Consider the following 27,723-nt stretch of genomic DNA (forward strand, 5'->3'; position numbering starts at 1 on the left):
CCTAGAGAGTATTTTTCTAAACCTCGCGGATTATTGGAGCCTTCTACGTTTTCGCAGAAGCTTCGCCCTGCATCTCGCTTGGCTATCCTTATTTCATATTTATAAATCCCCAGACTCACCTTATAGAGCTCCCAGTCCGAGGGTAATTTACTCCTCCTGGCTCTGTTGAAGACCCGCCGACTGGACGCTCTTAGGTCGTCAAGAGAATCCGACCACCAGGGCGGCTTGCCCTTCCCCCTGTAAGTTTTCAATGGGCAGGACAGCTGAAAGGCGCTATTGCTTGCCGAGGTGAAGTTTTGCACCAGAACGTCTATCTCAGATTCGGACAGGCCCGAACTAATGATAGGCACCGCAGGCAGTAGCTCTCCCAGCTTCCTACAATACAAGTCCCAGTTAGTACTTTTAGGGTTCCTAAAAGATATTTTACCGGGACGTTCTTCGTTCACTGAGAACTGAATATATCGGTGATCAGAGAAGGAGTGCTCGTTGAGAACCCTCCATCCAGATATCCGACCTTCCAGCTCTCTACTAACCAGGGTGAGGTCCAGGACCTCCTCCCTTACCGCAGTAATAAAAGTCGCGTCATTCCCCCTATTACATATACAAAGTCCCTCATCTACAATAAAAGTAAATAAATACTCACCTCTAGTGTTGGTATCCGAGCTCCCCCAAATGCTATGATGGGCATTAGCATTGGCACCGATGATCACGCCAACACCTCTGCGCCTTGCTTCAGCGGTGATTTCACCCAGTATCGCAGGTGGTGGTCCCTAAACGTCCCCGTGGGGCTGAGTCAGAGTCAGAGTCCTCCCTCCCCTGAGCTCGGAACAATGCCTCAGGGGGTGCGGGTTTTATCGAGTTGTCCTCTCTAGATCCGCCATTATCAGTAGAAGCAGGGGCACCTAGTGCAGGACGTGATAACTAATCACGCGTGACATTCGTCACTATGGCCGGTCTAAGACTGATATCAGTCCCTGATCCAGAGCCTGGAACCACTTATGATATCCAAGCCAAGTATCTTAGCCCCCTGATGTTTTCATACTTCTCCACCATATAGCATACGGTTACGATAACTGACTAGTAGAGCATGACTTTCGTTTGCCGAGAGAGGACTTTACTTTTCAATTGCCTACCTAGGCCTAAGTAGCATTCATTGGCAAGAGTGACTCTTCGATGGATTTCAAAGCTGACGCTGTTATTTATGTTAATGCTGGCTTCCGAATATACGAAGTCTTTTACTATTTCGAAATTATGGCTGCCAACAATGGTGTGGTTACCAAAGCCCAAATGCGCTGACTCTTTGCTTGGTGACAGCAGGACTTTGTTTTGTGCTGAGTCACCATCAAACCTATCTTTTCCGCTTCTTTTTCCAGTTTGGTATAAGCAGAACCTACGTCGCGGGTGTTTAGGCTGATGATATCAATGTCCTCAGCACACGTCATTAATTGAATGCTCTTATAGAAATTATATTCAACAGCGTGTAAGCTCTGCAGGTTGTATAATATTCTCCAGCAATAAATTAAAGAAAACGGTCGATAGGGGCCACCCTTCTGAAACCTCGTTTAATTTCGAACGGCTGGAAGAGGTCCTTTCCAATTCTGACTGAGCCTATGGCGCCTTATAAATTCTTCGCCGATGGCAATCCATCAGAGCGTTGTTTTTTGATCTGGTGATCGCTATTCTCGGCGGGGGCTGTAGTGGTGTGCTTGTAGCGCGCACCGCCTATCTCATTGAGGTTCCTGGGTTCAACTCCCGGGCAAAAAAAAAAATTATAAAAAAGTTTTTTTTCAACATAAAAAGCTTCTCAATGAAAATTAATCTGCCTTGCAGATACCGTGCGGAGTCGACAATAAATATGTAGATCCCGTCCCGCCTCTTTGTGAAGAAAACTAAAAGGAGCATAACGCAAAGTGGAAGAAATGCTCGCCCTAAAAGCTCTTCGGAGGTTATCGCGCCTTTTATTTATTTATTTTATTTATCGCTATTCTAACTTGGTGGGGGCATTTATTCCATCATCATCGATTGCGCGCTCGGATTTATCGTTTTCCCTGAGCGTTACATCGCCCTCTCCATTAAGAGAACACAAAATTGTTCCCTTAAGAATAAAGATATTCCCTGGCAGTCCGTTGCCAAGTTGCCTTTTTCCTTATAGAGGAATTTGCCCAGGGCGTAAAGCCTTCTGTATGTCGCCGGATGTTGTTGTAAAGTTTTCATTGGCAGTCTTTGCGAGTGCAGCCTTTCGAAGTCTTTCCTTTTGTTTTTGTTCCTTGCTTTTAGTCGTGCAGTAGAGGACGCGTATTTTGACTCCAACAAGATAATGATCCGAATCGATGTTTGGTCCCCGAATCTTGCGTACATCTAAAACACTGGAGGCGGCGTGCCATGTCCAGCAATCACAATGTGGTCGATCTGGTTACATATTTTTCGATCAGGGGAAAGCGATGTTACTTGATATACATATATCTTTATGCCTAAGCCTGGTGCTGGCTATGACCATGTTTCGAGCACTGGCGAGACTTTCGTCCACAGGCGTGAACGTCAGTACTTGTCAGTAAATGTCAAAATTTGTGTCTTTTTCTTTCTTCGCCTATCGTATTTCTTTAAAGTTGGTGATGTCGGCTTTTGCTTTCACCAGGACAACAACCAGCACCAATCCCTTTAAGAGAACGGAATTTCCAAGTGCATGCCCTTAAGTCGTAGTCCTTTAAACGTAAAGGTCGTCCCCAAAAAAGGTGTTTCTCCAAATACGAGGCGACATTGGTATTTATCGTTGCAATCTGCTTTTACCTGGCGATTCCCAAGCCCAGCGCACAACCTGCTCAGCGGGCATGAGCCAGTTATGAAACACGTTTAAATAGACACAAGAAACAATAGCTCTATCAATATGTAAACTTAGAACGACAGTACGGAAGGCATTTAATAAGCGCCCTACAACCAAGGAGTGGCAGCCATATAGGGAGGCGCTCAAAGCATATAAGAAGGCTATAAGGGTAGCGAAGGCTGTATCCTGGCAATCCTTCTGCCCCTCAATAGAAACCACTCGCGAGTACTCCAGACTGAGTAAAATTCTGTCCAAAGAACACCACAACAATCACTTCATAAGATGCGAGGTAGGCCTATAGACAAACTCAGCAGAGGACTCCCTGGGCACACTCATCAATACTCACTTCCCTGGATGCGATCTAGCACCAGTAAAAGAATCTCTCTGCAGGGACTCTCAGCCCTCAGAGGGCTTACTGGACAGGATAATAGACAGCAAAAAGATCAGGTTTGCTATAAATGGCTTCTCTCCATTGAAATCGCCCGGTCTGGATGGCATTATCCCGGTAATGCTACAAAAACTAGGTGATCCAATGATCCTCTGGCTGAAACGGTATACAGAGCTAGTATCGCCCTGACCTATATTCCACAAAGCTGGAGAAAAACAAAAGTAATCTTTCTGCCAAAAGCGGGCAGACGCACACACGAAAACGCCAAAGACTACAGGCCAATAAGCCTCACATCCTGCATGCTCAAGGTCCTTGAGAGGCTTCTAGATATCTATATTAGATCAATAAAAACAGTACCAAATCTGTCAAAGGCACAGCACGCCTACATGAAGGGTAGATCTACGGAGACCGCCCTCCATGAGCTAACGGGTTTCACACCAGCAGCTTTCTGGAAGCCCTGCAAAGGGCCGGAGTTGACAACCACATCTGTGGATGGACTCAATCAATGCTGGAAAACAGAACCATACAAGCGGATATGGGCTCAGTGACAATGACCCGCAAAGTGAATAGAGGTACACCCCAGGGCGGGGTCCTCTCGCCACTACTCTGGGTCATTGCACTGAACGAGATACTATTCGAACTCATAAAGAATGGTGTTAAGGCACTAGCATACGCAGACGATGTGGTCATGCAGTCTTGGGGGCTTTTCACTCCACGCTACGCGACATCTTTCAGGGGGCGCTAAGCAGACTGCACAACTGGGCAACATCGTGCGGCCTCAACATCATCCCTAACAAAACAGAACTGATACTGTTCAGTAACAGAACAAAAATACCAACTTTTCGACTACCCTCAATAGATGGAACGGAACTCTCGCTCCATACTAGAGTTAAGTACCTAGGCGTCCAAATAGACAACAAGTTAAATTGGAAAACAAATATCGAAAAAAGAGTAGAGAAGGCGTATGTCGCATACTACTCGTGCAAGAGAATAGTCAGCAGAAATTAGGGGCTAAAGCCAAAACTTATGATGTGGCTCTACACGGTGGTCATAAGGCCCATCCTGGCGTACGGAGCCATATTGGTGGCCTGCCCTGAACAAGCAATACAACACTAAAAAACTGGACAAAATACAAAGGCCAGCATGCGCAGGGGTAAGTGCACTTAGATCGTGCCCGACGCATGCACTAAACGTTATACTTAACCCGCTGCCACTGACCCTCCACATCAGATATACAGCGATCAGCACAGCAATCAGACTAAGGGAGTCTAAATGCTGGAAAGAAAAAGGTTATGGCCACAGTGACATCTTAACAAGGCTCACCGATGTGGATTCGACAACAGATTACCTCTCAAAAACACTGATTTTCGACAGAAATTACAAAGTGCAGATGCTCTCTAGAACAGATTGAGCGGACGACAGAGTTGGCAGGGAGGAGGCCACCTCAATCTACACTGACGGGTCAAAATGGACTGCGGCGTCCGTGCAGGTGTCTACTTTAACCAACTAAAAGTCGCAATCCCCATCCGTCTTCCAAACACAACCAGCACCTTCCAAGCAGAGATGCAAGGAATAGAGAGGGCCTGCATCTTCTTTCGCAGAACCGGATGGACGGTGAAGTAGTTATATACTCCGACAGCCAAGTGACACTCAAAGCGCTAGAATCATCGTACACATCCTCTAAAGCCGTCGATAACTGTAAGAGGGTGCTACGTGAAGCAGCCAACCAGGCAGCTGTCACTCTCAGCTGGGTACCCGGCCGCAGGAACATTGACGGCAACGAAAAAGCGGATGAAATAGCAAAGGAAGGAGCATCGTTAGACATCACGGAAGCAGTCGCGGTGCATCGACCACTCACATCAGTTCAAAGAGAAATTCTCACCTATATAAGGAAAATAGCAATCCGCGATTAATACTCTACGGAAACCTGTAGAATCACCAAATTAATATGGCCAGACTATAACCAGAAAAGAACCGATGACCTACCAAATAGGTCTAGGAAGGAAATATACAGAATCGCGGCCACTATTACAGGGCTCTGGCCGTTTGGCACACACGCGAATATAATGGGTATCCCCTACAATGAGAGGTATAGGAGCTGTAGACAGAAGGGTGCCGTAGACAGGTGCTGTAGACAGGGCGGTGTCAAACTGCCGAATCAAGGACATCAGTACGTTCATTGATCTAACCAAGTGGTTTGAGTAAAACTATACGCAGGGTACATCAATCAAAAACGTAATTGGTTCCAGGAGGAAGTGCATCAAAATGGCGCCTAGAGTGCTACTTGGGCCCGGCTCCATAGCCGGGCAGCACAGCAACCAACTAATATGGCAATATGCTGAAAGGTCAGGCACAAGAGAAATAAATAAAAGACGCAGTGCAGCGAGGACTAATAATAATAATAATAAGGGAATTTAAACGCAAATTGTACAATTATTCCGAGTACTCTACGCTGGCACTAGGAAGCTTTCCCACGTATACAAATGTAGCCGAAGCTCATACTGTAACGCATCACTCAACCAAATGAGTGCATCGGCGTTCAGATGTTGCCTTCGTACTTTAAATATGTTAAAGGGTCAGATACAACTGGTGAAATCCTTGCATTGGTGTCATTCGTCTGCTACCCATCTCTCACTCCATTTGGGCAGTCAATGTATCCATATAAATAACTCTAGTTAGATTATAAATTAACTAATATATCTATAACTCTTATAAAATAAAGTCGCTAAATGCCATGTATGCACATAACTTCACACAGAATGCTCCGATTTTAAAACGGTTTTTTGCATTTGAAAGCTTAGCTATGTGAGATGGTACAGTTAATACAATTTGAAGGTATATGTTATAGGGGCCTGGCAAATTGCCAAAATGTAGTAAAAAATAATAAAATTTTTGTGTACACAGCTATAACTCATAAACGGATGGATGGATTTAAAAAATTCTACTTTTCAGTAAAACTTTGAACTATTTACCTTCGATCTGCATCAAAAAAAATACTTGATTCCTTTCTTATATCAGCCAAATTGTTTAAACAAAAGTAACATTTTTATCAAAAATGCGTATGTGTGTTTCTTCGCTGTGAACTGTCCGCGCTAATTGCTTTTGAGTGAGGCTTGATGCGACATATACATACGTACATATATAGCATTCGCTGCGTTATTTAACTTCGGGCGTAGGTTTATAGGTATGTAGGGATGTACATCACTACATAGTATAAAACAAAGTCGCTTTTTCTGTCCCTATGTCCCTTTTACTGCTTAAACCTTTAAAAATACGCAACGTATTTTGATGCGCTTTTTAAGCTATTGCATAGATTTTATCGCGGGCTTGGCGACTAAATCAAAAAAAACCGTAACGGGTATTTGTCAAAAAAGGTTCGAAAAGGCTCGAAAAGTTTCGTAAAGATTCGGTGTTAGCAACAGGACTGAATCTCTATCATAAACAGCGGTGGGCACCACTACATTTACACGGTTACCAAATTGAGAATGTGTTAGTAAACACGAACGCGTAGCGAGCACGAAAGCAAAATCAATTATTTATTTAGTTTGATTTCAATGCTTGAACGGTGAACACGTGTCGACGCACTCTTTCGTACCCTGTTTTAAGCGCGCGTGCGACCCTTCCTCACCGTACGACCATCGAAATCAAACTAAAAGAGCTGTCGTTGATTTTCACGAAGTAGCCATTGTGCTATCGCTTATCGTATACATATATGGTCGCTTACAAGCATGGCGGAACGACACAAGGCGGCAGCATGGTGACATACCTACAAACATAAATAAAAATTCCGTGTACTTCGTTTTTGTAAATTCGATGGACAAATGTCAAAATCGTACTGCGCTGGAAGTTGTTGTATCAAATCAAATAAAAAAGTTTATAATCAGCTGTCCAATGCTGCCAACTTGTATCGTTCCGCCATGCTTACAAGCCAACCTAATAAAACCGCACTGCGTTTTTTTAACGCACGCAAACAACCGGCGTTTTTTGCCATAACCCAATTAAGCATGTGTTGCGACAATGTGAAGCATGTGTGCAAACGTCAAATCTAAATGTCATGCAGAACAAAAATTGGAAATCGAGTAAGGTTTTCACGCAGCAAATTCAATTTGAGTTGCTCTCATACAAGTTGTATGTGCATGAGACATTTTTGACAGAAAATGACTTGCGTGCGTTTATATTAGGTTGGCTTGTTAGCAGGTGCTAAGCTCACGCCCACCCCGGATCATAAAGTTAAAGTTAAAGTGAATGTTAAAGTTAAAGCGAAATTTAAAGTTAAAAATAAAGTTAAACTTAAAGTGAAAGTTAAAGTTAAAATTAAAGTTAAAGTGAAAGTTAAAGTTAAAGTGAATGTTAAAGTTAAAGCGAAAGTTAAAGTTAAAAATAAAGTTAAAGTTAAAGTTAAGGTTAAAGTTAAAGTTGAAGTTAAAGTTAAAGTTAAAGTTAAAAGTAAAGTTAAAGTTAAAGTTAAGGTTAAAGTTAAAGTTAAAGTCAAAGTTAAAGTTAAAGTTAAGGTTAAAGTTAAAGTTGAAGTTAAAGTTAAAGTTAAAGTTAAAGCTAAAGTAGTTAAAGAAGTTAAAGTTAAAGTTAAAGTGAATGTTAAAGTTAAAGCGAAAGTTAAAGTTAAAGTTAAAGCTAAAATTAAAGTTAAAGCGAAAGTTAAAGTGAAAGTTAAAAATAAAGTTAAACTTAAAGTTAAAGTTAAAATGAAAGTTAAAGTTAAAGTCAAAGTTAAAGTTAAAGTTAAAGTTAAAGTTAAAGTTAAAGTCAAAGTTAAAGTTAAAGTTAAGGTTAAAATTAAAGTTAAAGTTAAATTTAAAGTTAAAGCTAAAGTTAAAATTAAAGTCAAAGTTAAAGTTAAAGTTAAAGTTAAGGTTAAAGTTAAAGTTAAATTTAAAGTTACAGTTAAAGTTAAAGTTAAAGTGAATGTTAAAGTTAAAGTTAAAGTTAAACTTAAAGTTAAAGTTAAAATGAAAGTTAAAGTTAAAGTCAAAGTCAAAGTTAAAGTTAAAGTTAAAGTTAACGTTAAAGTTAAAGTTAAAGCTAAAGCTAAAGTTAAAGTCAAAGTTAAAGTTAAAGTTAAGGTTAAGGTTAAAGTTAAAGTTAATTTTAAAGTTACAGTTAAAGTTAAAGTTAAAGTTAAAGTGAATGTTAAAGTTAAAATTAAAGCTAAAGTTAAAAATAAAGTTAAAGTTTAAGTGAATGTTAAAGTTAAAGTGAAAGTTAAAGTTAAAGCTAAATTTAAAGTTAAAGTGAAAGTTAAATATTAACTTCTCATTTATTCAATATAAGTAAAAAATTTGTTTTCTTATCGTTCACAACGCTTAAAAAGGTTAACTTGAATTAATATCAAAGACAAAACTTGAATTAATATCAAAGAAAACAAAATGTTGCATAAATATTATAATTCCATAAGTTGATAATAAGCAATAGCTTTACCGCGGCAGTCCCCGAGTGCCACACGTCCTATTTTAATAGATAAAGAGTGATTGAAGAGGAAGTAACGGATGAACATTGGTGGAGGGGTAGCTTAGAACCAGGAGACAGACATAGGCTAATTTTATCCCATTCTGGATAGGGTCTTGAGATCAAAACGTGGACCTGGGTAATCCTAGGATATGTTTGTACAATATGGGTATCGAATTTAAGCTGTTTATGAGTACTTTGATACGGGGTATTTTTCGTACCCGCGTGTAACTAGGGTCTCGAGATATAAGCGAAAACGTGGACGCGGGTACCCCTTGAATGTGTTTATAGAATATGGATAACGAATGAAAGCTGTTGATGAGTGCTTTAGTACAGGGTACTTTTCATACCTATTTGTGACTAGGGTCTCGAGATTGAGGCCAAAACGTGGACCCGGGTACCCCCCGAAAGTGTTTGTACAATATGGATAACAAATGAAAACTGTTGATGAGTGCTTTAGTACAGGGTAGTTTTCATACCTATTTGTGAAGGGTTTCGAGATATAGGCCAAAACGTGCATCAGGGTAACACTAGAATATGTTTTTACATTATGGGTATCAAATTGAAGCTGTTGATGAGTGCTTTAGTACAGAGTAATTTTCATACCGCTGGGTGACTAGGGTCTCAAGACATGGGCAAAACCTGGACCCGGATACCCCTAGAATGTGTGTGTAATATGGATATCAAATGTAAGTTGTTGCCGAGAGCTTTAAAGTTATTTTCATTGTGATATTCGATTTAGTTGCATTAACTTGGCAAAACTGATAAATGTGCATGCGAAGCCGAAACAAAGACATGAATTAATAATACCCACATAACTAGTTAGACGGAAAAAGTTTATTAAAATGTATGGAGATAGACCAAATTTAGGGCAGAACAACGATTGACGGGTCTGCTAGTGTAGGTATAAGCTAGACTTAGTATAAGTTGTTAGAAATAAATGAATAAATCAAAATAAAACTGAAATTTTTGGTTGAGCTCAAGGCCGGGTTTTCTTAAATAAAACACTTGGATGTGTATTTTATTTTGTTTTTGTTTTTCAATATTTCGACTTCAGTAATATTAAAGCCAAAAAAGGCATCAACAAACATTCATTACTTACATCTTAAGCTACGCTTTGAACATTGTAAATTTTACCAAGTAGCGCAACTAACAGCTGATCGGTGAAAATTCGAACATTCACACGCACAGTTCTCGACTCAGTTTCAAAAAAAAGAACTTTAGATTATTCAACTCAAATTTTAAAGTGAGATAATCCTTACGAATTTATGTATATAGAATATATAAGGCGTTTTTGTTGTTATTAAAACAATAGTTTTATTTATATTAAAGCTTTTATCATTTTTGTTTAAAACATTGAAAAAACTCCGAACACCATTCCTTCATTATATGACATTCGACTGCCTAGTCCACTGCCTTCCACTCTATTCGCAACATAACCTCTGTTTAAGCTGCCAAACTATATAGTAAACAATGGCTTTGAAGACTAAAAAGCTCTACAATAGTTATATGTAACAAGCATACAATTGGTATAGACTGAAAAAGTAAACAAACATAAGAACAGTAATCGTAAACAAAATTCATTAAACACAACCACACATAAGACAGCAAACAGATGATCATCCCAATATGTCATAGTTGTTGTCCCGACGACGAACGTACTTACATACATATATATAAATAATTCGATCAGCATTGTTTTTTGTGCCTAAGTAACAGGTTGCGGAATGCATATGCACGATCGGCTGTGTCTGATTTGAAATTCATTTTCTTGTCATTAGGGGTGTCCAAGATATGTGGCATTTCTAATATAAATCGTTTGTTATAGTTTTTCTCTTTTTATAAGATGATTACATTATCGAAATCAGGGTAGTGTCCGGTATCCTTGAAGTGGGATGAAAACGTCATTTTATATTTGATTTGTGTGCAGATATCCTTGTTTTGAGTTTTGATTTTGTAGTACCCAAAAATACCTTCTGGCATACGTGGGACCCGTCGCCATTACAAGGAATCTTGTATACCACATCGGACTGATCCTATATGGGTATCTTATCTTTCATGTTACTGAAAATATTCCGAAGAGTATTGCCATATGTAAAGGCTAGTCGCACGTTTTCTTTATCATACATATTAGAATATTTTATTCTTTCGGACAATCCTGCGACGTACGTTGCTGATTTATATATTTTATCATTTGCAGATCATTCGGTATTTGTATCACTGGGCCGATAATTAAAAATCAATTTCCTTATTAATTTGACGGGAAAATCGTTATCCTCGAGTATATTTTCGATAATCTTCTTATTCTCATGGTGGAAAATTTTATCGCTTATGGAAAGAACCCGTTTTACAAAATTATTGGCAGTATTTGTTATTGAACTCTTTTCATGGTTTGAGTTGAAGTTTATAAGCCTGCCAGATGCGGTTGACTTTCTGTACCAATTTATCTTCAACTTGTTGTTCCTCTTAATTATTAGTGTATCTAGAAATGGTATCTGTCCACCTATCTATATCGTGAACTTTATAGATTTGTGATAGCTATTAAGAAGATTAAGCATCACGTCTGCGTGTTCTGTCGTGATACTAGCGAATATGTCATCCACATATTTCGTGAGTAACCGTGGTTTGTTTAGGGAGTCCGTCTCAAACCTTGTTAACAGATCCTCCATTACAATGTCCGCTACGACAGGTGACGCAGGTGATCCCATCGGCATACCTGAACGTTGCTCATATATTTTTTCATTGTACTTAAAGTACCTGTTATCTTTTATGCAGAACTTGACCACTGTCATGAAAAGTTCTTTGGTCATGAAGGTGTGTTCCTTAATCTTGTTCCACTTAGACTCTATAATATCGAGAGCCAAATCTACGGGGATACTCGGGAATAACGAAACAACATCAAACGACACTAAACTCTCATCGTCATAAACATATGTATCTTTTATTTTATTCTTGAATTCTATCGCGTCTTTAACATTATACTTCGATGATATAGTAAATTTTTTTTTAAATTTGGACGACAAATTGACATAAATTGTAGGACGGAGAATTGACAGAAGAACAAATGTGTCTGAGGGGAATGCCGCTCTTGTGGGTTTTGGGCAGACCATATATACGGGGAGCATTGGACGTTTTACATTTGAGACTAAATTTTTCTTTTAAGTCAAAAACTTTATTGTTGTACATTTTCTCTACTATCTCATTATTCTGTTCTTGCAGTCTATTAGTGGGGGCTTGCTTCAGCACTTTGTAAGTAGTTATATCATTAACTATACTCTGCATCTTTTGGTCGTACTCTGATTTGTCCATTAGTACCGTGACATTGCCCTTGTCTGCATTTAATACTAACAGTTGCTCATATTCTTTCAAAAATTGTTTAGTGGAACGAAGTGTATCTCGTGTAAACTTGTCTCTTACCGAAGTTGTCTTTTTGCTCATGTGATTTCTTATAAGTGTCGTCAAGTTGTTCCGCTCAATCTCTTGTGTATCTTTATCTCTAATTGTTTGGATGTAATTTTCCCCATCCGCTATCATTTAAAATAGTGGAACCTGTTTGTTATCTGTTGGTAAAGCGTATTTGGGGCCAAGAGAGAGAAGCCACTGAACGTTTGTCGGTATTTGTAAATTTGTCGTGTTACAAATAAATTCAGGTATCACCCCAATATTCAAAAATTGTTGTTGTTTGTTTTCCAACCTCTTGTATTTGTTAATTTGCGTGTTTTTGATTTTGGTTTTTCGTTTTTTCGTCAGAAGCTCTTCACTTTCAAAGAAAGCGTTGAAGTCGTCTTGGTTCATGTCTTGTTTTATTTGTGTTTTAAGTATATTTACCTCTTTTCCTTTTTGTCGCAGAAGTTGGTGTTTGATGGCGATAAGAATATTTAAAAGCTTAATTTTGATCTTCTCCATGTATGCGTTCACTGCGCGCGAAATATTTATTGGCAAAATGTGGTTCTTTGTGTTGTTGTTGATTGTGTACAGGATGTTGTTGGTTGCATTATTTATGAAATTAGGTATAACTCCATTTCTTCTACACATTTCTAGGAATATCGCCGACTCTAACATTCTTGTTATTTGATGTGAAGTACGTTGGTATTCTTTTACGTGTTTTTTAGTTGTAATATTATAACCCTTTTTGAAGTTTTTGTACACATTTGAAGGGTCTAGAACTTGTCGGTGTGCTCTCCGTTTTAATATTATTTTGTCTCGTTATAGGCCGTTAGTGTTTAAAAAAAACTGAAATTTTTGGTTAAGCTCAAGGCCGGGTTTTCTTAAATAAAACACTTGGATGTTTATTTTTTTTTTTTTTTTTTTCAATATTTCGACTTCAGTCTGAGGTCATCCTCAGGACTAGAAATAACATGAAACATAATTATAAAAACCAAAAAAGGCATCAACATGAAAGGTAAGATACCCATACAGGAGCAGTCCGCTGTGGTATACAAGATTCCTTGTAATGGCGACAGGTCCCACGAATGCCAGAAGGTATATGTGGGTACTACAAAATCAAAACCCAAAACAAGGATATCTGCACACAAATCAAATATAAAATTAAGGAATAATTTTTCGGAAAACAAAACGGCGTTATCATCCCACTGCAAGGATACCGGACACTACCCTGACTTCGATAATTCAATCATCTTAGAAAAAGAGAAAAACTGTAACAAACGATTTATATTAGAAATGCTACATATTTTGGACACCCCTAATGACAGGAAAATGAATTTCAAATCAGACACAGCCGATTATGCATATGCATACCGCAACCTGTTACTTAGACACAAAAAACAATGCTGATGGAATTATTTATATATATGTATGCATGTACGTTCGTCGTCGGGACGACATCTATGACATATTGGGATGTTCATCTGTTTGCTGTCTTATGTGTGGTTGTGTTTTATGAATTTTGTTTACGATTACTGTTCTTTTGTTTGTTTACTTTTTCGGTCTATACCAATTGTATGCTTGTTACATATAACTATTGTAGATCTTTTTTAGTCTTCAATGCGTAGCTTAAGATGTAAGTAATGAATGTTTGTTGATGCCTTTTTTGGCTTTAATAATTATGTTTCATGTTATTTCTAGTCCTGAGGATGACTTCAGACTGAAGTCGAAATATTGAAAAATAAAAACAAAGTAAAATACACATCCAAGTGTTTTATTTAAGAAAATCCGGCCTTGAGCTCAACCAAAAATTTCAGTTTTTCTAAACACTAGCGGCCAATAACGAGACAAAATAAATCTATATAAAAAATAAAAAATATTCATTCATATTGTGCCGCATATTAGCACTTCCATACATCACTATGTTGCTAGCAAATAAATGCACAACAAGAGTAAAGCAAGCAGCCACACATATGTACATGTAAACAGCGAAGCTAATTGCTAAGATAATATTTTACATACACACATGTGAGCAGCAGCTAAGAGCAGAAGTTATTACTCAACATACTCACGCATATAACTAGAAGACAAACGTGAATATCAGATACATAACGGAAAACTAAATAGGCAGCTGTTCGCGAAAAGTCAAAACCTTACGATAAATATGCGAACGAGGCAACAGAGCGTATAAGAGCAACGCAAACTGAGGAAGAGTCGGTCAGTTTGATTTAAACACGCTATTAGTGAAGTATGCTAGTACTGTAATTGTGAAGTGATATTGCCACAGTAGAGTTGTAAATAAAGAATATTTTGCTATACTTAATATTTGAGCTATTTATTCGACAATTCAGTGATTCGAACGTTAATAGAAGCTGTAAAATAAACAGGAACTTCCTAAATTCGTTACAATATATACTTAAATTTCTAATAAATAGAAAAATGTATAGTTCGTTATTTCCAGATTTATTGGATAGACAGAAAACAGTTTCTATATAAGATGCATAACACTGCTGCCCAGCGTCCTAGGGCCACAGCATCCCTTCGCATTTACACCGTACTTCCGTCGCAAACTGTGTTATCTTCTTTAGATATAAGATTTGGATAACGCAATAGGACCGAAACGGCTTTATTTCCATTAAAAATTTTAATAAAGGCCATATGAAAATTATGGCCTTGTTTTCAATGCACCGTGAAATAAAGCCATTATGGCCTTTTTGCGTATGGTGTTATTGCACCCCACCATATAATACATCTATGGTCGCAGTATAAACTGGATCCGTACAAGAACATTATAACTCCGGCACATATACAAACCAAAGATCTCATTGAAATGCATAGGATTTTTTTAGACAACCACAATAGCGTTTATAAGTATGTATGTATGTACGTTTATTAACCCTAGCTCATATCCTTTATTTTTGTTTTGTATACGATAGCATTGGCTGAAGCAAAAGACATAACACTCTACCTTAATCCTCTGAAACGTTTGATTCAGTTACTGGAAGAAATGGATTTTGCTGAATGCAAACCTTTGCTAATTCAATTGATGTACGTTGTTTGCACCATGTGGGGTAGTTCTCGTTATTACAGCAACTCGTCGAAAATAACGGTTTTGTTGAAGCAACTCTGTAATCTTATAATATATCAGGTAAGAAGTGTGTATATATAAATATTTAATTATAGGTTTTGTATAGAGAAATTGAATTGTGCCTAACTACCACGCTACAGAAAAAAAAGAATGCTAACTCGGGTGTTCCATCGCAACGAGTGGGGCAATTCTATACAACATTGAACCTGTATTAAAGCATATTGATAAGTGGCAGGGTTAAAATCTAGTCAACTTTAACTGTAGTTTAAACTCGCACTGAAAAACCTGGCATAAGTATTCTCAACATATATACATACGGAGTGTGCATTTAACAATTCATTGGTATTCTATTCTACAATCCATAGTACAATACACTATATACAAATCAACCCGCAAGTTATAACTCATTATTTTCTATATATATTCTATTCAATGATGCAGAGCACAGTATAAAACTTGAATCAGAGCAGCACCTCAATCAATCATTAAAGCCGTTGTAGCCAGGTTAAACCTAATTCTATTTATGGGAAGCGACAGTGAGTGGCGTCCTTTTTATTTTGTCAATAAAAGCTAAAATAGAAGTAGATAAATAACAGATAATAAAAACTAAAATCATTCTTTTGGGCGTTTTTTAAACATAATTAATATTTTTGTCTACATTTTTCGCTACTGTTTGCTGTAATTTATATTGTCGTCAAGCTTTGCTTTATTGTGGTTGTGGTCTGCACACGCCGTGTTGAATGTAATCAGCCCTAAATGCGCCACAGTGGCATAAAAACATAATCTTCATATAAGTCGTTTCACAGACAGCAACGAGGTAACAAGACAGTCGCTTAGTTCCTTACATTTTATGAGATAGCACTTTATGCGCGATTAAAAATTAATGACAAAAACTTTTTTATGATTTCAGATGTCTTTGGTAACGCACAATGTCTCATGTGTTACGCTTCTATACAGGGGACCCGGCAATAAAATTTTAGAAGACATTATAATTATTTCAATAAAAATTTTGATACAATTGATTTGAAATTTGATGAGCCTATTTCGATTCCCAGCTCGGGAGAATATAATTTAATAAAATAATTTAAAAAAATTTTAAGTTAAACGGTTTCATTGAAAGCAATATTTACATGAAGTAATAATAATACTACAAGCTAGAAAATAATTAGGTAGGTCCTAGGTACTAGTCATCACACTCCTTATAAATCTAGGGTGTCGATCAGATAATGAAATAAAAGCATTGGGCGCCTGAAATTTCTGAAAATGTGAGGCCTAGCATAACTTTATTAAGGTTAAGCTGGTCTTACTTATGACTATCAATAGAAATTTGACGCGTCCAACGCTTTTATTTAATTGTCTGATCAACGTCCTAGATTGATGAGGAGTGTGATGACTAGTACCTAGGACCTACCTAATTATTTTCTAGCTTTTAGTATTATTATTACTTTATGTAAATATTGTTTTCAATAAAACCGTTTAACTAAAAATTTTTTTTATGTATATATATGTGTTCCAAATATGGACCAAATCGGACCATAAATACGATTTTTTGAACATATCGATCGTTGTGCCACCTAGCGGTGATATTTTTTCAAAGGTCTCTTTCTATTCCTGTGTGTATTATGTGTTCCAAATATGAGCCACATCGGACCACAAATACGATTGTTTTGAATATCTCGATCCTTGCGCCACCTAGTGGCGTTTTTTTCATAGGTCGCTTTCTATTCATGTGTGTATTATGTGTTCCAAATATGAACCAAATCGGGCCACAAAAACAATTTTGTGAATATCCCGATCCTTGCGCCACCTAGCGGCGATTTTTTTGATAGGTCTCTTTCTATTCTTGTATGTATTACGTGTTCCAAATATGAGCCAAATCGGAACACAAATACGATTTTTTGAATATCTCGATCCTTGCGCCACCCAGCGGCGAGTTTTTCCATAGGTCTCTTTCTATTCTTGTGTATATTATGTGTTCCAAATATGAGCCAAATCTGGCCACAAATACGATTTTTCGGAATATTTCGATCCTTGCGCCACCTAGCGGCGATTTTTTTCATAGGGCGCTTTCAATTCATACATGCATTGTAACGAATTTGCTGCAAATCCTCTTATCCTCCAGTATTGAATAATGAAAAAATTGCCTTTATTAAAATACTTCACAATAACACTCAAACTGTGCAACGAATAGCTTAATAACCAAACTGATAGCTTAAATGAAAATGACTTTCAAAATAATACTGCTATTGCTCGCTAGATATCGTCTTAGTCGTAACTGCTTGACAACTCAAATAAAACTGAATTCCAGCGCCTCTACATCTGCGCCTTTTTATACTCTCTGGTTTCCTCGTTCGCATCTTCTAGAATCTACTAGCATTGTCCATGAGCTCTCAAACTTCTCAGCTATAACTAAAATTGCACAATTTTATAGTTTTTCTCATTGTATACTTATAGAAGTATCTCAGATATATGCATGTTTTAGTGCATTGACTCTCCGCTGCTCGTATACGTACATGGTACATATATGTAGACGCAGTTATTGTTTCGTTTATGTAGATACATAATGATTGAATTATTGATGTGCATTCACGTCACTGCTTAGCGACGGCTTAGAGACGGCAGCACTCCTTAGTTTTGCTAATATTCGTAACACTGCCCTCCACCTAAGTCTGATCGTCCCGATCAGACAAATCTCTCGATCTAAACGCTGCTATCATCACCAAATGTACCACTCTTCTACTCCGTGGTTTCTCAGTGCTTTGTATGCGGTAGATGGTATCACTGATCTTCTTTACAACCTTGTACGGGCCTTCCCAACTGCACCGAAATTTGGATGGAACACCTTTCCGCCGGTGAGGGTTGTATAACAGTACCAAATCTCCCGCCAAGAAACCTTTCGAATTATTGTTCTCATGGGACATGTGTTTCATCGTACCACTCAATACCCTGGTTCGTTCCTTCACACTCTGTTGTTTAGCCAATGAACTACTTCGTAGAGCTTGCTCTGGACGGATTTGCTTTGCATAATCAGCATCGTTCCCACGTTTCCCCACAGTAGTGCGCTCTGGCTTGAAACTACCCTCGTATTCTTTCTCGGAAATTCGTTGCTTAGTTTTCCTGCGTCTTTTAGGTTTTGTTAATGCCAGTGTTTCTCTCGCAGGTACTTTTGATTTTGATTTATTTGGCCCATTCGATCTATCAACCTTTGCCTTTGACTTTCGTGGTTTTTGTCGAGTCTTTTCCACCAGTACCCGATTACTGTTGAACCCTTTTTCCAAACTAAAGTTAAGTGGTATTTCCTGGTTCTTATAGCGCATAATTTTTCTCCGCATATCGATCCTGATGTCATGGTCAACCAAGAAGTCCACTCCCAATATGACTTCATCAACGATCTCTGCCACAACGAATTTGTGTAGAACCATGACTTTTCCAATTAATACCTCACATACCACTTCGCCTTGGACTTGATTATACTCGCCTGTGACCATACGCAACCTTGCTCCAGGTAATGACTTTACTCTCCTGTAGACCAAATCAGATCGAATCAAGGAATGAGATGCCCCCGTATCTACAGTCAGTACACGCTTTTTACCATCCACATTCCCTCTGATGGTAAGACTGCTTGATTTCCTTCCAATCTGCGACACAGATATCACAGGACATTCAATAGCCGGGGCAAGTTTTCGTTCTTTACATCCGACACGCTCTTTCTCATTTCCGCCAGCTTTGCGTTTACGGCCACCCCCATTGTTGGAACTACTAGGACCAAGATCGCAATGACGTGCAATGTGACCGGATTTTCCGCATTTGAAGCATTTGGTAACTTTTCCACTCCGCTTTTGCGATCCTTTCAGCGCCTCCAATATTGCGTCTACCCACTCTGGCCTTTCTACTTCCACACGGCGTGCTTTAAAAACTGGCTTACACAGAAGCGACGCTGTTTCCTGAATAAGAGCATGCGATACCGTTTCAGCAAATGTTAATTTTGAATTCGCATATGTAGCCCGCTTCGTTTCCACATCTCGTATGCCATTTATAAAGCTCTGAGTCTATACCCTTTCAGTGTATTCCACGGGTGCATCCGCATTCGCTAAATGTGCTAGCCTTTCAATATCCGACCAAAACTCTTGCAATGTTTCACCAGGCCTCTGGAAGCGGTTCAGCAACTCCATTTGGTATATCTGTCTCCTATGCTCAGTTCCGTATCGTCTCTCTAGGGCAGCCATCAATGCTTCATAATTGTTCCGCTCTCCTTCGGGAATCGTCTGTAGGATTTCCGCTGCTGGCCCCTTCAATGCCACGAACAGTGCAGCAACTTTATCTTTCGCATTCCAGTTGTTCACTGCTGCGGTTTTTCCATCTTTGATGTTATTTCTGACAACATTTCTGCAATACGTGTCTCCTGTGATTCCATTTTGGATGCCATATATGTTTTCTGTTCTTCCAGTTGAGTTTCCATCTTGGATGTGTAACGACAGCCTGTCTCAATACTGGCTTAAATGAGTGGCAGAGTGTATATGCGTCTATGTGTTTGTGTGTTTTGTGTCCAGGTCCGTACCTTAGCCGCAATGCTGCCAGTAAAATAATATTAACATAATAACATTAACATTAACAACATTGTACCTATAGTGAACACAATGTTACCACGGAAGTAAGATGTTGCGCTTGGCATCATGTTGTTATAATAAGTAAAATTTCACCATGTTGCTAACAACCTAGCAGCCTTGACGAATGATATGTAACTATGTGTTTGTTCTGTTCGGTATTATGTATGCGGATGTGTATTTGTACAAGGCTATGAGCGTGTGAATGCATCAGTGCGAGCGGTCAAGGCACGAACCAAATGTATCTGTGTAGGTGTTCGTTTGGTGGAGCGGTAAGCGTATGGATGTATGAGTGCATGATTGTATAGATGGAAAATACGGGAAAGCCGAAAAGAAGGTTTAGCTTGTATAGGTAGGAATTTTCCGTTTTCTGGGTAACGTTCCTTACCACGGCGGTGGCTATAAGAAGGGGAAAACTGAGACAACGGGCCAAAGTCTTGTTTTAACAGTGTCCAGTGCAAGTCTAGTGGTGATATTCAAAAGTGAAGTGCGCGCTTTTAAACGAAAGTGAAAAAAAAAAAAAAAGTTAACAAAGTTTGCAGTGCGCGAATTTAATCGCATTTTTGAAAGTTTGTGCGCGTCGAAAGTTTCCGCGGTACGTGCAAAGAGCTGGAAGCAGTTTTCTGTCAATAAATTCTGCAAGAGGTAAGAACACATATTCTTTTTTTTTCAGGCATGCTTGACTGGAGCTGGGTCATCCACCTGGCCTACCTCCCAAGCGAGCCAAAAGAAAACTTGCATTGTCATTTACGCTCCTACATACAAATATAGGTATGTAGAAGAGTATATGACTATGCAGACAGAAAATCCATAGGCAACTGTGTATAGGTACATGTACATAAATACGCTTTTGCCTCTGAATTTTCTAAAGAGATTTTCTTTTTTTTTTTTGCATTTAATTGCAGCGCATGAGTGATTTTTCTGGGGAGAGGGTCCACTGGGCACGGTTCTTGGCGGCGTACCGCCCAAAAACAAATACATTATTCTTGGCGAAATACCGCCCGGCAACAACAACCACGCACTACACTACACTTTTAATTTGGTGGCGCACACCACAACAACAACCACTACAGCACCTTTTTTTTATTGGCAATAGACGGCAACAACAACCACAACAGCGTTTTTTTATATTGGCGGCATAACGCTCAACAACAACTACAACATTTTTGTCATATCGGCGGCGCAACACCAACCACAACCGGTAGTTAGTCTCTATATTGGCGATATACGGAAGCAACAACCACAACAACAATTTTTTTATATATTGGCGGCGAAACGCCCAACGACAACTATATCACATTGGCGACATACCGCTCAACACCAATTATACCATCTCCACTACGTTGGCGACGCAACACCAACAACAACAACATCACACTGGTGACATTCCGGCCAAAAACAATTGCCACGCTTCCACAAGCACTACATTCGAGTTAATTTGTTGCATGCGCACACCACAACAACAACTGCAAAAGCACAATAGAATTAGCAACATCGACAGCCCTTTTCACCGGCGGCATTGAGACGCAACCACAACAACAGCCCGTCAACACATATGACTTTTGGCAAAACGACACAAAACAAAAACACAAGTAACAACAAACACCTGCAGAGGGAGGAGCTTTTCCGGCATTACATCAGATAACATTATTATTTTTATATACATATTTTGTTTTATATTATTACCATTATCATGCAAACATTTTCATAAGGGGGCATAAAGAGTTAGTAGGAAACGGGCAAACGGGGCACTCTATTTCCGGGCCGAGCATTTCTTTGTCGCGCATATAAAGGCTGAGTTTATTTAACTCCATACTTCAGGAGTTAATGGTGGCACTTTTGCCTCCATCACCTTTTTTTATCTTCGTTTCTTCGTTTCTTTTTTTTATTTTTCTACTTTAGTTTGACATTTAATTTTTCTTTGTATTTTCATCCCCACTTTCTACCATATACACATTTTTCCTTTGCATACGGTTTCTGCTACCTATGGTAGCACCAAATTGGGATTTTCATATTTTCGAATTTTTGCCATTTTATTTTTTTATTTTTGGTACTTACTTCTATTATCATTGGCAAAATAAATTGCCACATCACACCCGGAGGGCGTATATACACAGTGCGCCTTCAGCACCAAGAACATTTTTTTCTTTGGTTACACATTTTGATTTCTTTTAATTTTTTTTTTGCGTTTTACCATCACGCGGGCTGCTCCGATACTACCAAAGCACTCATTATCAAAGATCACCAGCGAGTGATCTTGGCTGAGTGTTTGAGCGTGATCATAGGTATATATGTATGTTTTTGACTCTGCTATTTCAGCGAATTCAGCACATCCACTCAACTACACCGGCGCCGTTGGAGTACGAGTATATGGGTGAGTGAAAATTGAGCATAATATTTTTCCTAATACACCTGTTTAGTTGTATGTACATGTGTTAGCACAGATTCCTGCTCTTGCAAAAATAGAACAGGAATTAGCAAATCAGAAAGATAAAAAAAAACAGATTGCATCGAACATATGTACATGCATGAAAAACGTCACAAACGTACATTTGCACTTACATACATACCTTTTGTTTTCATAAACATATGAATTATTTTGCCTTGATGACCTACTTTTGCATTGTACATATTTGATCATATGTTTACTTGAGCGGTTGCGGTAGGTCAGAGATTAGGGTACTTGGATTTTTTTACTTATTCGCCCTCTTATTTTATTTTATTTGAATTTGTAATTTTAGGGTTTAGAATTAGGTCCTAGTAATAATATGGCATTAGGGTGGCCCTAAAAGTTTAATTTTTTTATTTGAGTTCGGACACCTTGTCTATTAGCCATAAGTATCTTGTATTGTATGGAATCTGAAATTCATCTACTTCTTCCTGTATTCCCTTGAATTAATAAAGTTAGCTAGTAATAAGATTCAGGATTCAGTATTATATTTGAGCATTTTTTTTTACTTTGAGTAAATAGAAGCTTTACAAATTGATACCAGTTAGCCTTTTGGAAGTCTTGGCAAATTACTTTGTAGTACATTTTGATTTTAAAGTTTTGTTGAAATTATTGAACTGGTAGTAGGGTATTAGTTAGTAATTTGGATGCAAAAAAAAAAAAAAAAAAAAAATTTTGTAAATAAATCTTAAGAAGTATGTTTGGATGAAATTTTAATAGTTTCAATAATGCATGGCTAAGTCAAATCGTGGTGTTGGTGCCGCGCTTGTGCGTGGCAAGGTAAGGTGAAGGTGAGTGGTAGAGAAAAATGACCAATTGACAGACGGACAGACTAGTGTCAGGCTTGGGGGCACTGTAAGGTAATCAGGAGTCAGCACAGTGCCCACGGTGCAGTGCAAGTTGCACTGCAGAGGGAGGGTAGACTCCGCCTGACAGGACAGGCCTTCACCTTTTTCTGCCCCTCATGCTTTCCCCTCTATAACTTTGCCCCTCACGTCTATTTCTATCTATTTCAGCTTTCCTTTGTAATCACATGCAGGTATGAACCTTTTTTTGTTCATGTGGCTGCGGGTGAGGTCGGTGGTGCAATACCCCGCCCAAGACGACGAGCTAGCCTGGGCCCGCAAGCATACCTGCTTGCCGCCGCTCCTCACCACCCAAACAGTCAGCCACGTAACAATGGCGCCCAACGGTAATAGCCCGGTAATCTTTTTCTATTTCCCACACTTTACAAATCACTCTATCTTTCACTATTCTTTAATCATCCCACTTTTCTTCTAGATTTCCTGTGTTTTTTTTTATCCCAAGTCCATCCAAACCCAATCCCTATTTCCGTCTTTTGACAGGACAGGGACCGTCATGATGGCAGCGCCGATTGGGCTCGCCTGGTCGGCAAGTGTCGTCATGACAAAGGTATAGGGAGTGGTTGAGTATTCATGCCAGGGTTCCTTCTTTTGGTTTCTACAACTGGACTAAGTGGTACCTGGTATGACGCTCAGCCAAAAGACGGACGTTAGCAGAAGGTCGTGGCGAGCTGTTTAAGCTACCTTACCGGGAGTCCAGCACTGCCGGTAGGTGAGGTTTACAGTCGTCGCCACGATAGATAGGAGTAGGGGGGTGTGGCAGCCACACCTGGAAACTAGTTGATAGGTACGATGTGCCACACTTCCACGGACAGCACGAAAACTGACTCGACAGTAATTAGATACGGACCAACATACCGCCTTCACTGAACCTTCGCCAAGGCAGCACCAAACACACCAAGACTTATATATATATTATAACTCAGGTTCAACTCATATCCAACCTTTAAGTTAATATTTCTAAATCCCTGCCTTTTATAAAAAAAAAAAAAAAAAAAAAAAAAAGATAAAAATTTTGTTGTTGACTATTTTCCAACCATTAAGATTATTATCAAAATAGGTCAGTTCCCGTTTCTGTCGGAAAGCTTAGAATTTTTCAATAATTTTTTTTTAATATATCCTTCAAGTTTTCTTTTGTAGTTGATTTTTTTTTATTTTTTTTTCTTCTTATTTTCATCTTGGTTTTTAAGTAGCCATTTTTGTATATTGCATTTGAATTTTTATATATTTAATTTATAGTGAAAATTGTTATTTTTCTTACATATCTACACACACATCCTTAGCATTTAATTTTCTTACACGTCTTATACATACAGGCATTGCCTGTTATTCCCTTTATTAATTTTGTTTATTTTGCAATTTCCAATTGTAGGGTTTTCGATAGGTTTTTTTTATATACCCCTGGTCGATGCATATAACCTCAATACATTGCTTATATATTTAGTTATTCCACAAACAGAAAAATATTTAAGTTTTCATTTTTGGTTTTGGGTTCATAGACATTTAAGGCAATTCACTGAATTCTTTCTTATCTCTAAGATACACACATATACACATTGTCTGGATTTTTACACATATTCACACATATTTGAAATACACATCCATTTAGTAACACACATTATTTACAATAAATAACTTATCTACATATAAATTTTTTTTTCTTGCTAAATTTTGTTCAGTCTTCTATCACCTAACACCAAAATATATAGATTAACATATCTTTTTCGTATTTTTTTTTTCCGCTCGTTACTCGGTTAGGTGTGGGGTTTTATTTTCCTTGGATCTATTACACGTAAAATTTTGAGTCTTGATTTTTTTTTTTCTTTCTTTTCTCGTTTGAACATTTGCTTAAACGTCCTTTTTTTGCTGCTGCAGACAGTGAATGTCTGACCAAGACCAGGGCAAACATACCGAGGAAAGACCTTTTGGGGGATTGCGGATCTTAGATCCTAATAGGCGCTTAACTAGGAGCCGTGCGCGAGCCCTGGAAAACCTGATCGCCGGGTCCGTGTTCAATCAAATCGACACTGGTATTCCCAGGGCCGTCGACTTTGTGCCTACAGATTACTTCAATAGGTGCGCGTCGCGGATTTTCGGATCGTTTGGCCCTGAACGCCCGATTAGGCTCTCTTTCGCGAACGGGGTGTCGTTCAACGATTCGGAAAATAGTTTAAATTTTTCCCAGAAGATCGATTTGGTGTGCCAAATGTCCGATAGCGACAACGTGGGTGCACAGGGGGCGATGCTACATCGCGAAACGCACCAGCAATGGTTAACGGCGGCTTGAATGCTCCTCGCACCGACGCTAATGAGCATGCAACCAATGTTGAACAGCTGAGCCGCATGATGGCGATGATGGCGCAACAACAAGATTTGGTGGTGCAAATGGCGGGTGAAGTGCGAAGCATCAAGACCAACGTCGATCATTTTGGTGGCCACGTGGCAGAGATGGAGGCATCCAGTCACGCGGTGGGACATCGGTCCGCTGTGGCATCCACGCCTGAGCCGCAGAACCGTAGGGGGGAGCCTGCTACCCGCAACGGTATTCCGAGTGGCAGTCGGATTGCTGAACGAGATAGTAGTGACCCTCCAAGGTGGAAAAAGTTAGATCTGGAAAAATGGCACATCAAATTCGATGGAACAAGTAAAGGTATAAGCGTCGAAAGCTTCATCTTTCGGGTGGAAAGGATGCGCGAGCAGCATAATATTTCCTACTTCCAGCTCTTCACGGACTTTCATAGTCTGGTTTCCGGCGGTGCTTTGAAGTGGTATTGGCAGGTCCTTGAGGACCACGCGGACGAACCCGATTTCGGCTATTTCGGGCTGAAAGCAGAAATGCTAAGCCACTTCAAATCCGCCGAGTCCGACTATGAAATCATCCGTGAAATCATGGAAAGGAAACAGCTGCCCGCGGAAGCTTTCGATGACTTTTATGCCGAAGTCCACAATATGACATTCCGTTTGCGGAAGAGGATCCCTGAGAAGGAGTTGGTTGGCATCATCAGGGGCAACCTCAAACCGTACCTGGCCAACTTGACCTTCGCCATAAAAATGGACTCGTTGGCGGAGCTCAAGTCGGAATGCAAGAGAGCCGAAAAACTTATTAAAGAGAACAAGAGTAGGGCTAGGGTAGTTAACGAGGTCGATTTTGAGCAGTCAAGGGTAGGAGAGGCAACAAAAGTCGAAGCCTTTGATAGGAAACTCCAACACCAATCCCAACCCTTACCCCAGCACCAAACCACAGCCAATCCCAATATTGTTCGTCCTTCTGTTAGTCCCGCGTCCAAGTCGACTGTGAATTCCTTTTGTGCATCACCCTTCCACTTGATGTTGTGTTTTTCGTGCGGTATGCCGGTGGATCACTTTGTGAAAAACCCGGCAGAAGCACAAAAACCAAATAAGTGTTCGTCCTCGTTCCACAATATGGTCTGTTTTGCGTGTGGAAGTGATTCGTCCTTTTGTGTTTTTAAACCGAAGCAGGGAAACCCCAGGCTGGCGGAGTTGACCGGGGACTTCAGCCAGAAGCCAGGCAACCCGGCAGCACGACCGTAAAGATTTTGAGTAGGGAAGAGGGAGATAGAAGAGTTGAAAAGGTAGAGGGAAAGTTGAAAATGCGCGAGGGAAAAAGTTTACATCAGAGGAAAATTGAATATGAAGAAGCTAGGAAAAGAATATTTTGTGATACAATAAATGCAAGTAGGAAAAACAGAAATTTCAAGAAAATAGAAAAGATGAGGGAGAAGAGAAAATATTTCAAAAGGGTGAAGAATAAAATAGTTGCAACAATTGTTACCGTGAAAGGAGATAACAGATTTTACGCCAAAACAAAGATAGGAGGTCATGAGGTTCTGGCTCTCTTAGACTCAGGGGCGAGTGCCAGCTGCTTAGGCAAAGACTCAGCTGCACTCCTTCGGGGAAAGGAAGCCTCGATTGTGCCAATCAGGGGCCAAAATATCCGAACCGCGAACGGGGAGGAAACCGCCGTGGTAGGAGTAATAAAGTTACCGGTTGTGTGGGATAATTCGATGGAAGAATTAGAATTTTTGATAGTGCCAGGTCTACAACAACAAGTTTATTTAGGTATAGACTTTTGGCAGGCATTCCGTATGAGTGTCGTGAGTAAAGGTATGAATGGGAATGTGTGTCCAAATATAGCCAGTGTGGCGGAGCTCGTGCCCGCCGAGGGTGACTTGTCTTTCGATGCTGTGCAGCACGTTTTAACGCCGGAGCAAAATAATAGGTTGGAGCGTGTGAAAGCCCAATTCCCGTCCTTCGCGGTATTAGGGTTAGGTCAAACAGATAAGGAGGAACACGTCATCGAGGTGGTTGACGAGAATCTGCCAGTAAAGCAGCGCCATTACCCGATTTCACCAGCTATTCAAAAACTCATATACGCAGAGTTAGATCGAATGTTGGACATGGGAGTCATCGAGGAGTCCAACAGCAGCTGGAATTCGCCGGTATCGCTGGTAATAAAAGGGACGAAAAACCGCTTATGCCTTGACGCTCGCAAAGTCAACGAACGAACAATTAAGGATGCCTACCCCTTACCCCACATTGATGGAATCCTCAGCCGACTACAAAATACACGATTTATTTCCGCGATAGATTTGAAGGACGCTTTCTGGCAGATTCCTCTGGAGAAGAAGTCAAGAGAAAAGAC

General features: G+C 39.4%; 1 protein-coding gene across 1 annotated transcript in view; it reads left to right on the forward strand.

The window, feature by feature from the left end:
• Positions 1–27,723, forward strand: part of Dhc93AB (Dynein heavy chain at 93AB) — a 2,991,564-nt gene that overhangs the window by 537,842 nt on the left and 2,425,999 nt on the right. The window contains exon 4 of the mRNA XM_067759821.1: positions 14,993–15,204. Within this exon, the coding sequence (XP_067615922.1) occupies positions 14,993–15,204 (212 nt within the window). The remainder of the gene's footprint in view (positions 1–14,992; positions 15,205–27,723) is intronic.

Source organism: Eurosta solidaginis, chromosome 1 (assembly GCF_040869045.1).
Source record: "Eurosta solidaginis isolate ZX-2024a chromosome 1, ASM4086904v1, whole genome shotgun sequence".
NCBI classification, from domain to species: domain Eukaryota; kingdom Metazoa; phylum Arthropoda; class Insecta; order Diptera; family Tephritidae; genus Eurosta; species Eurosta solidaginis.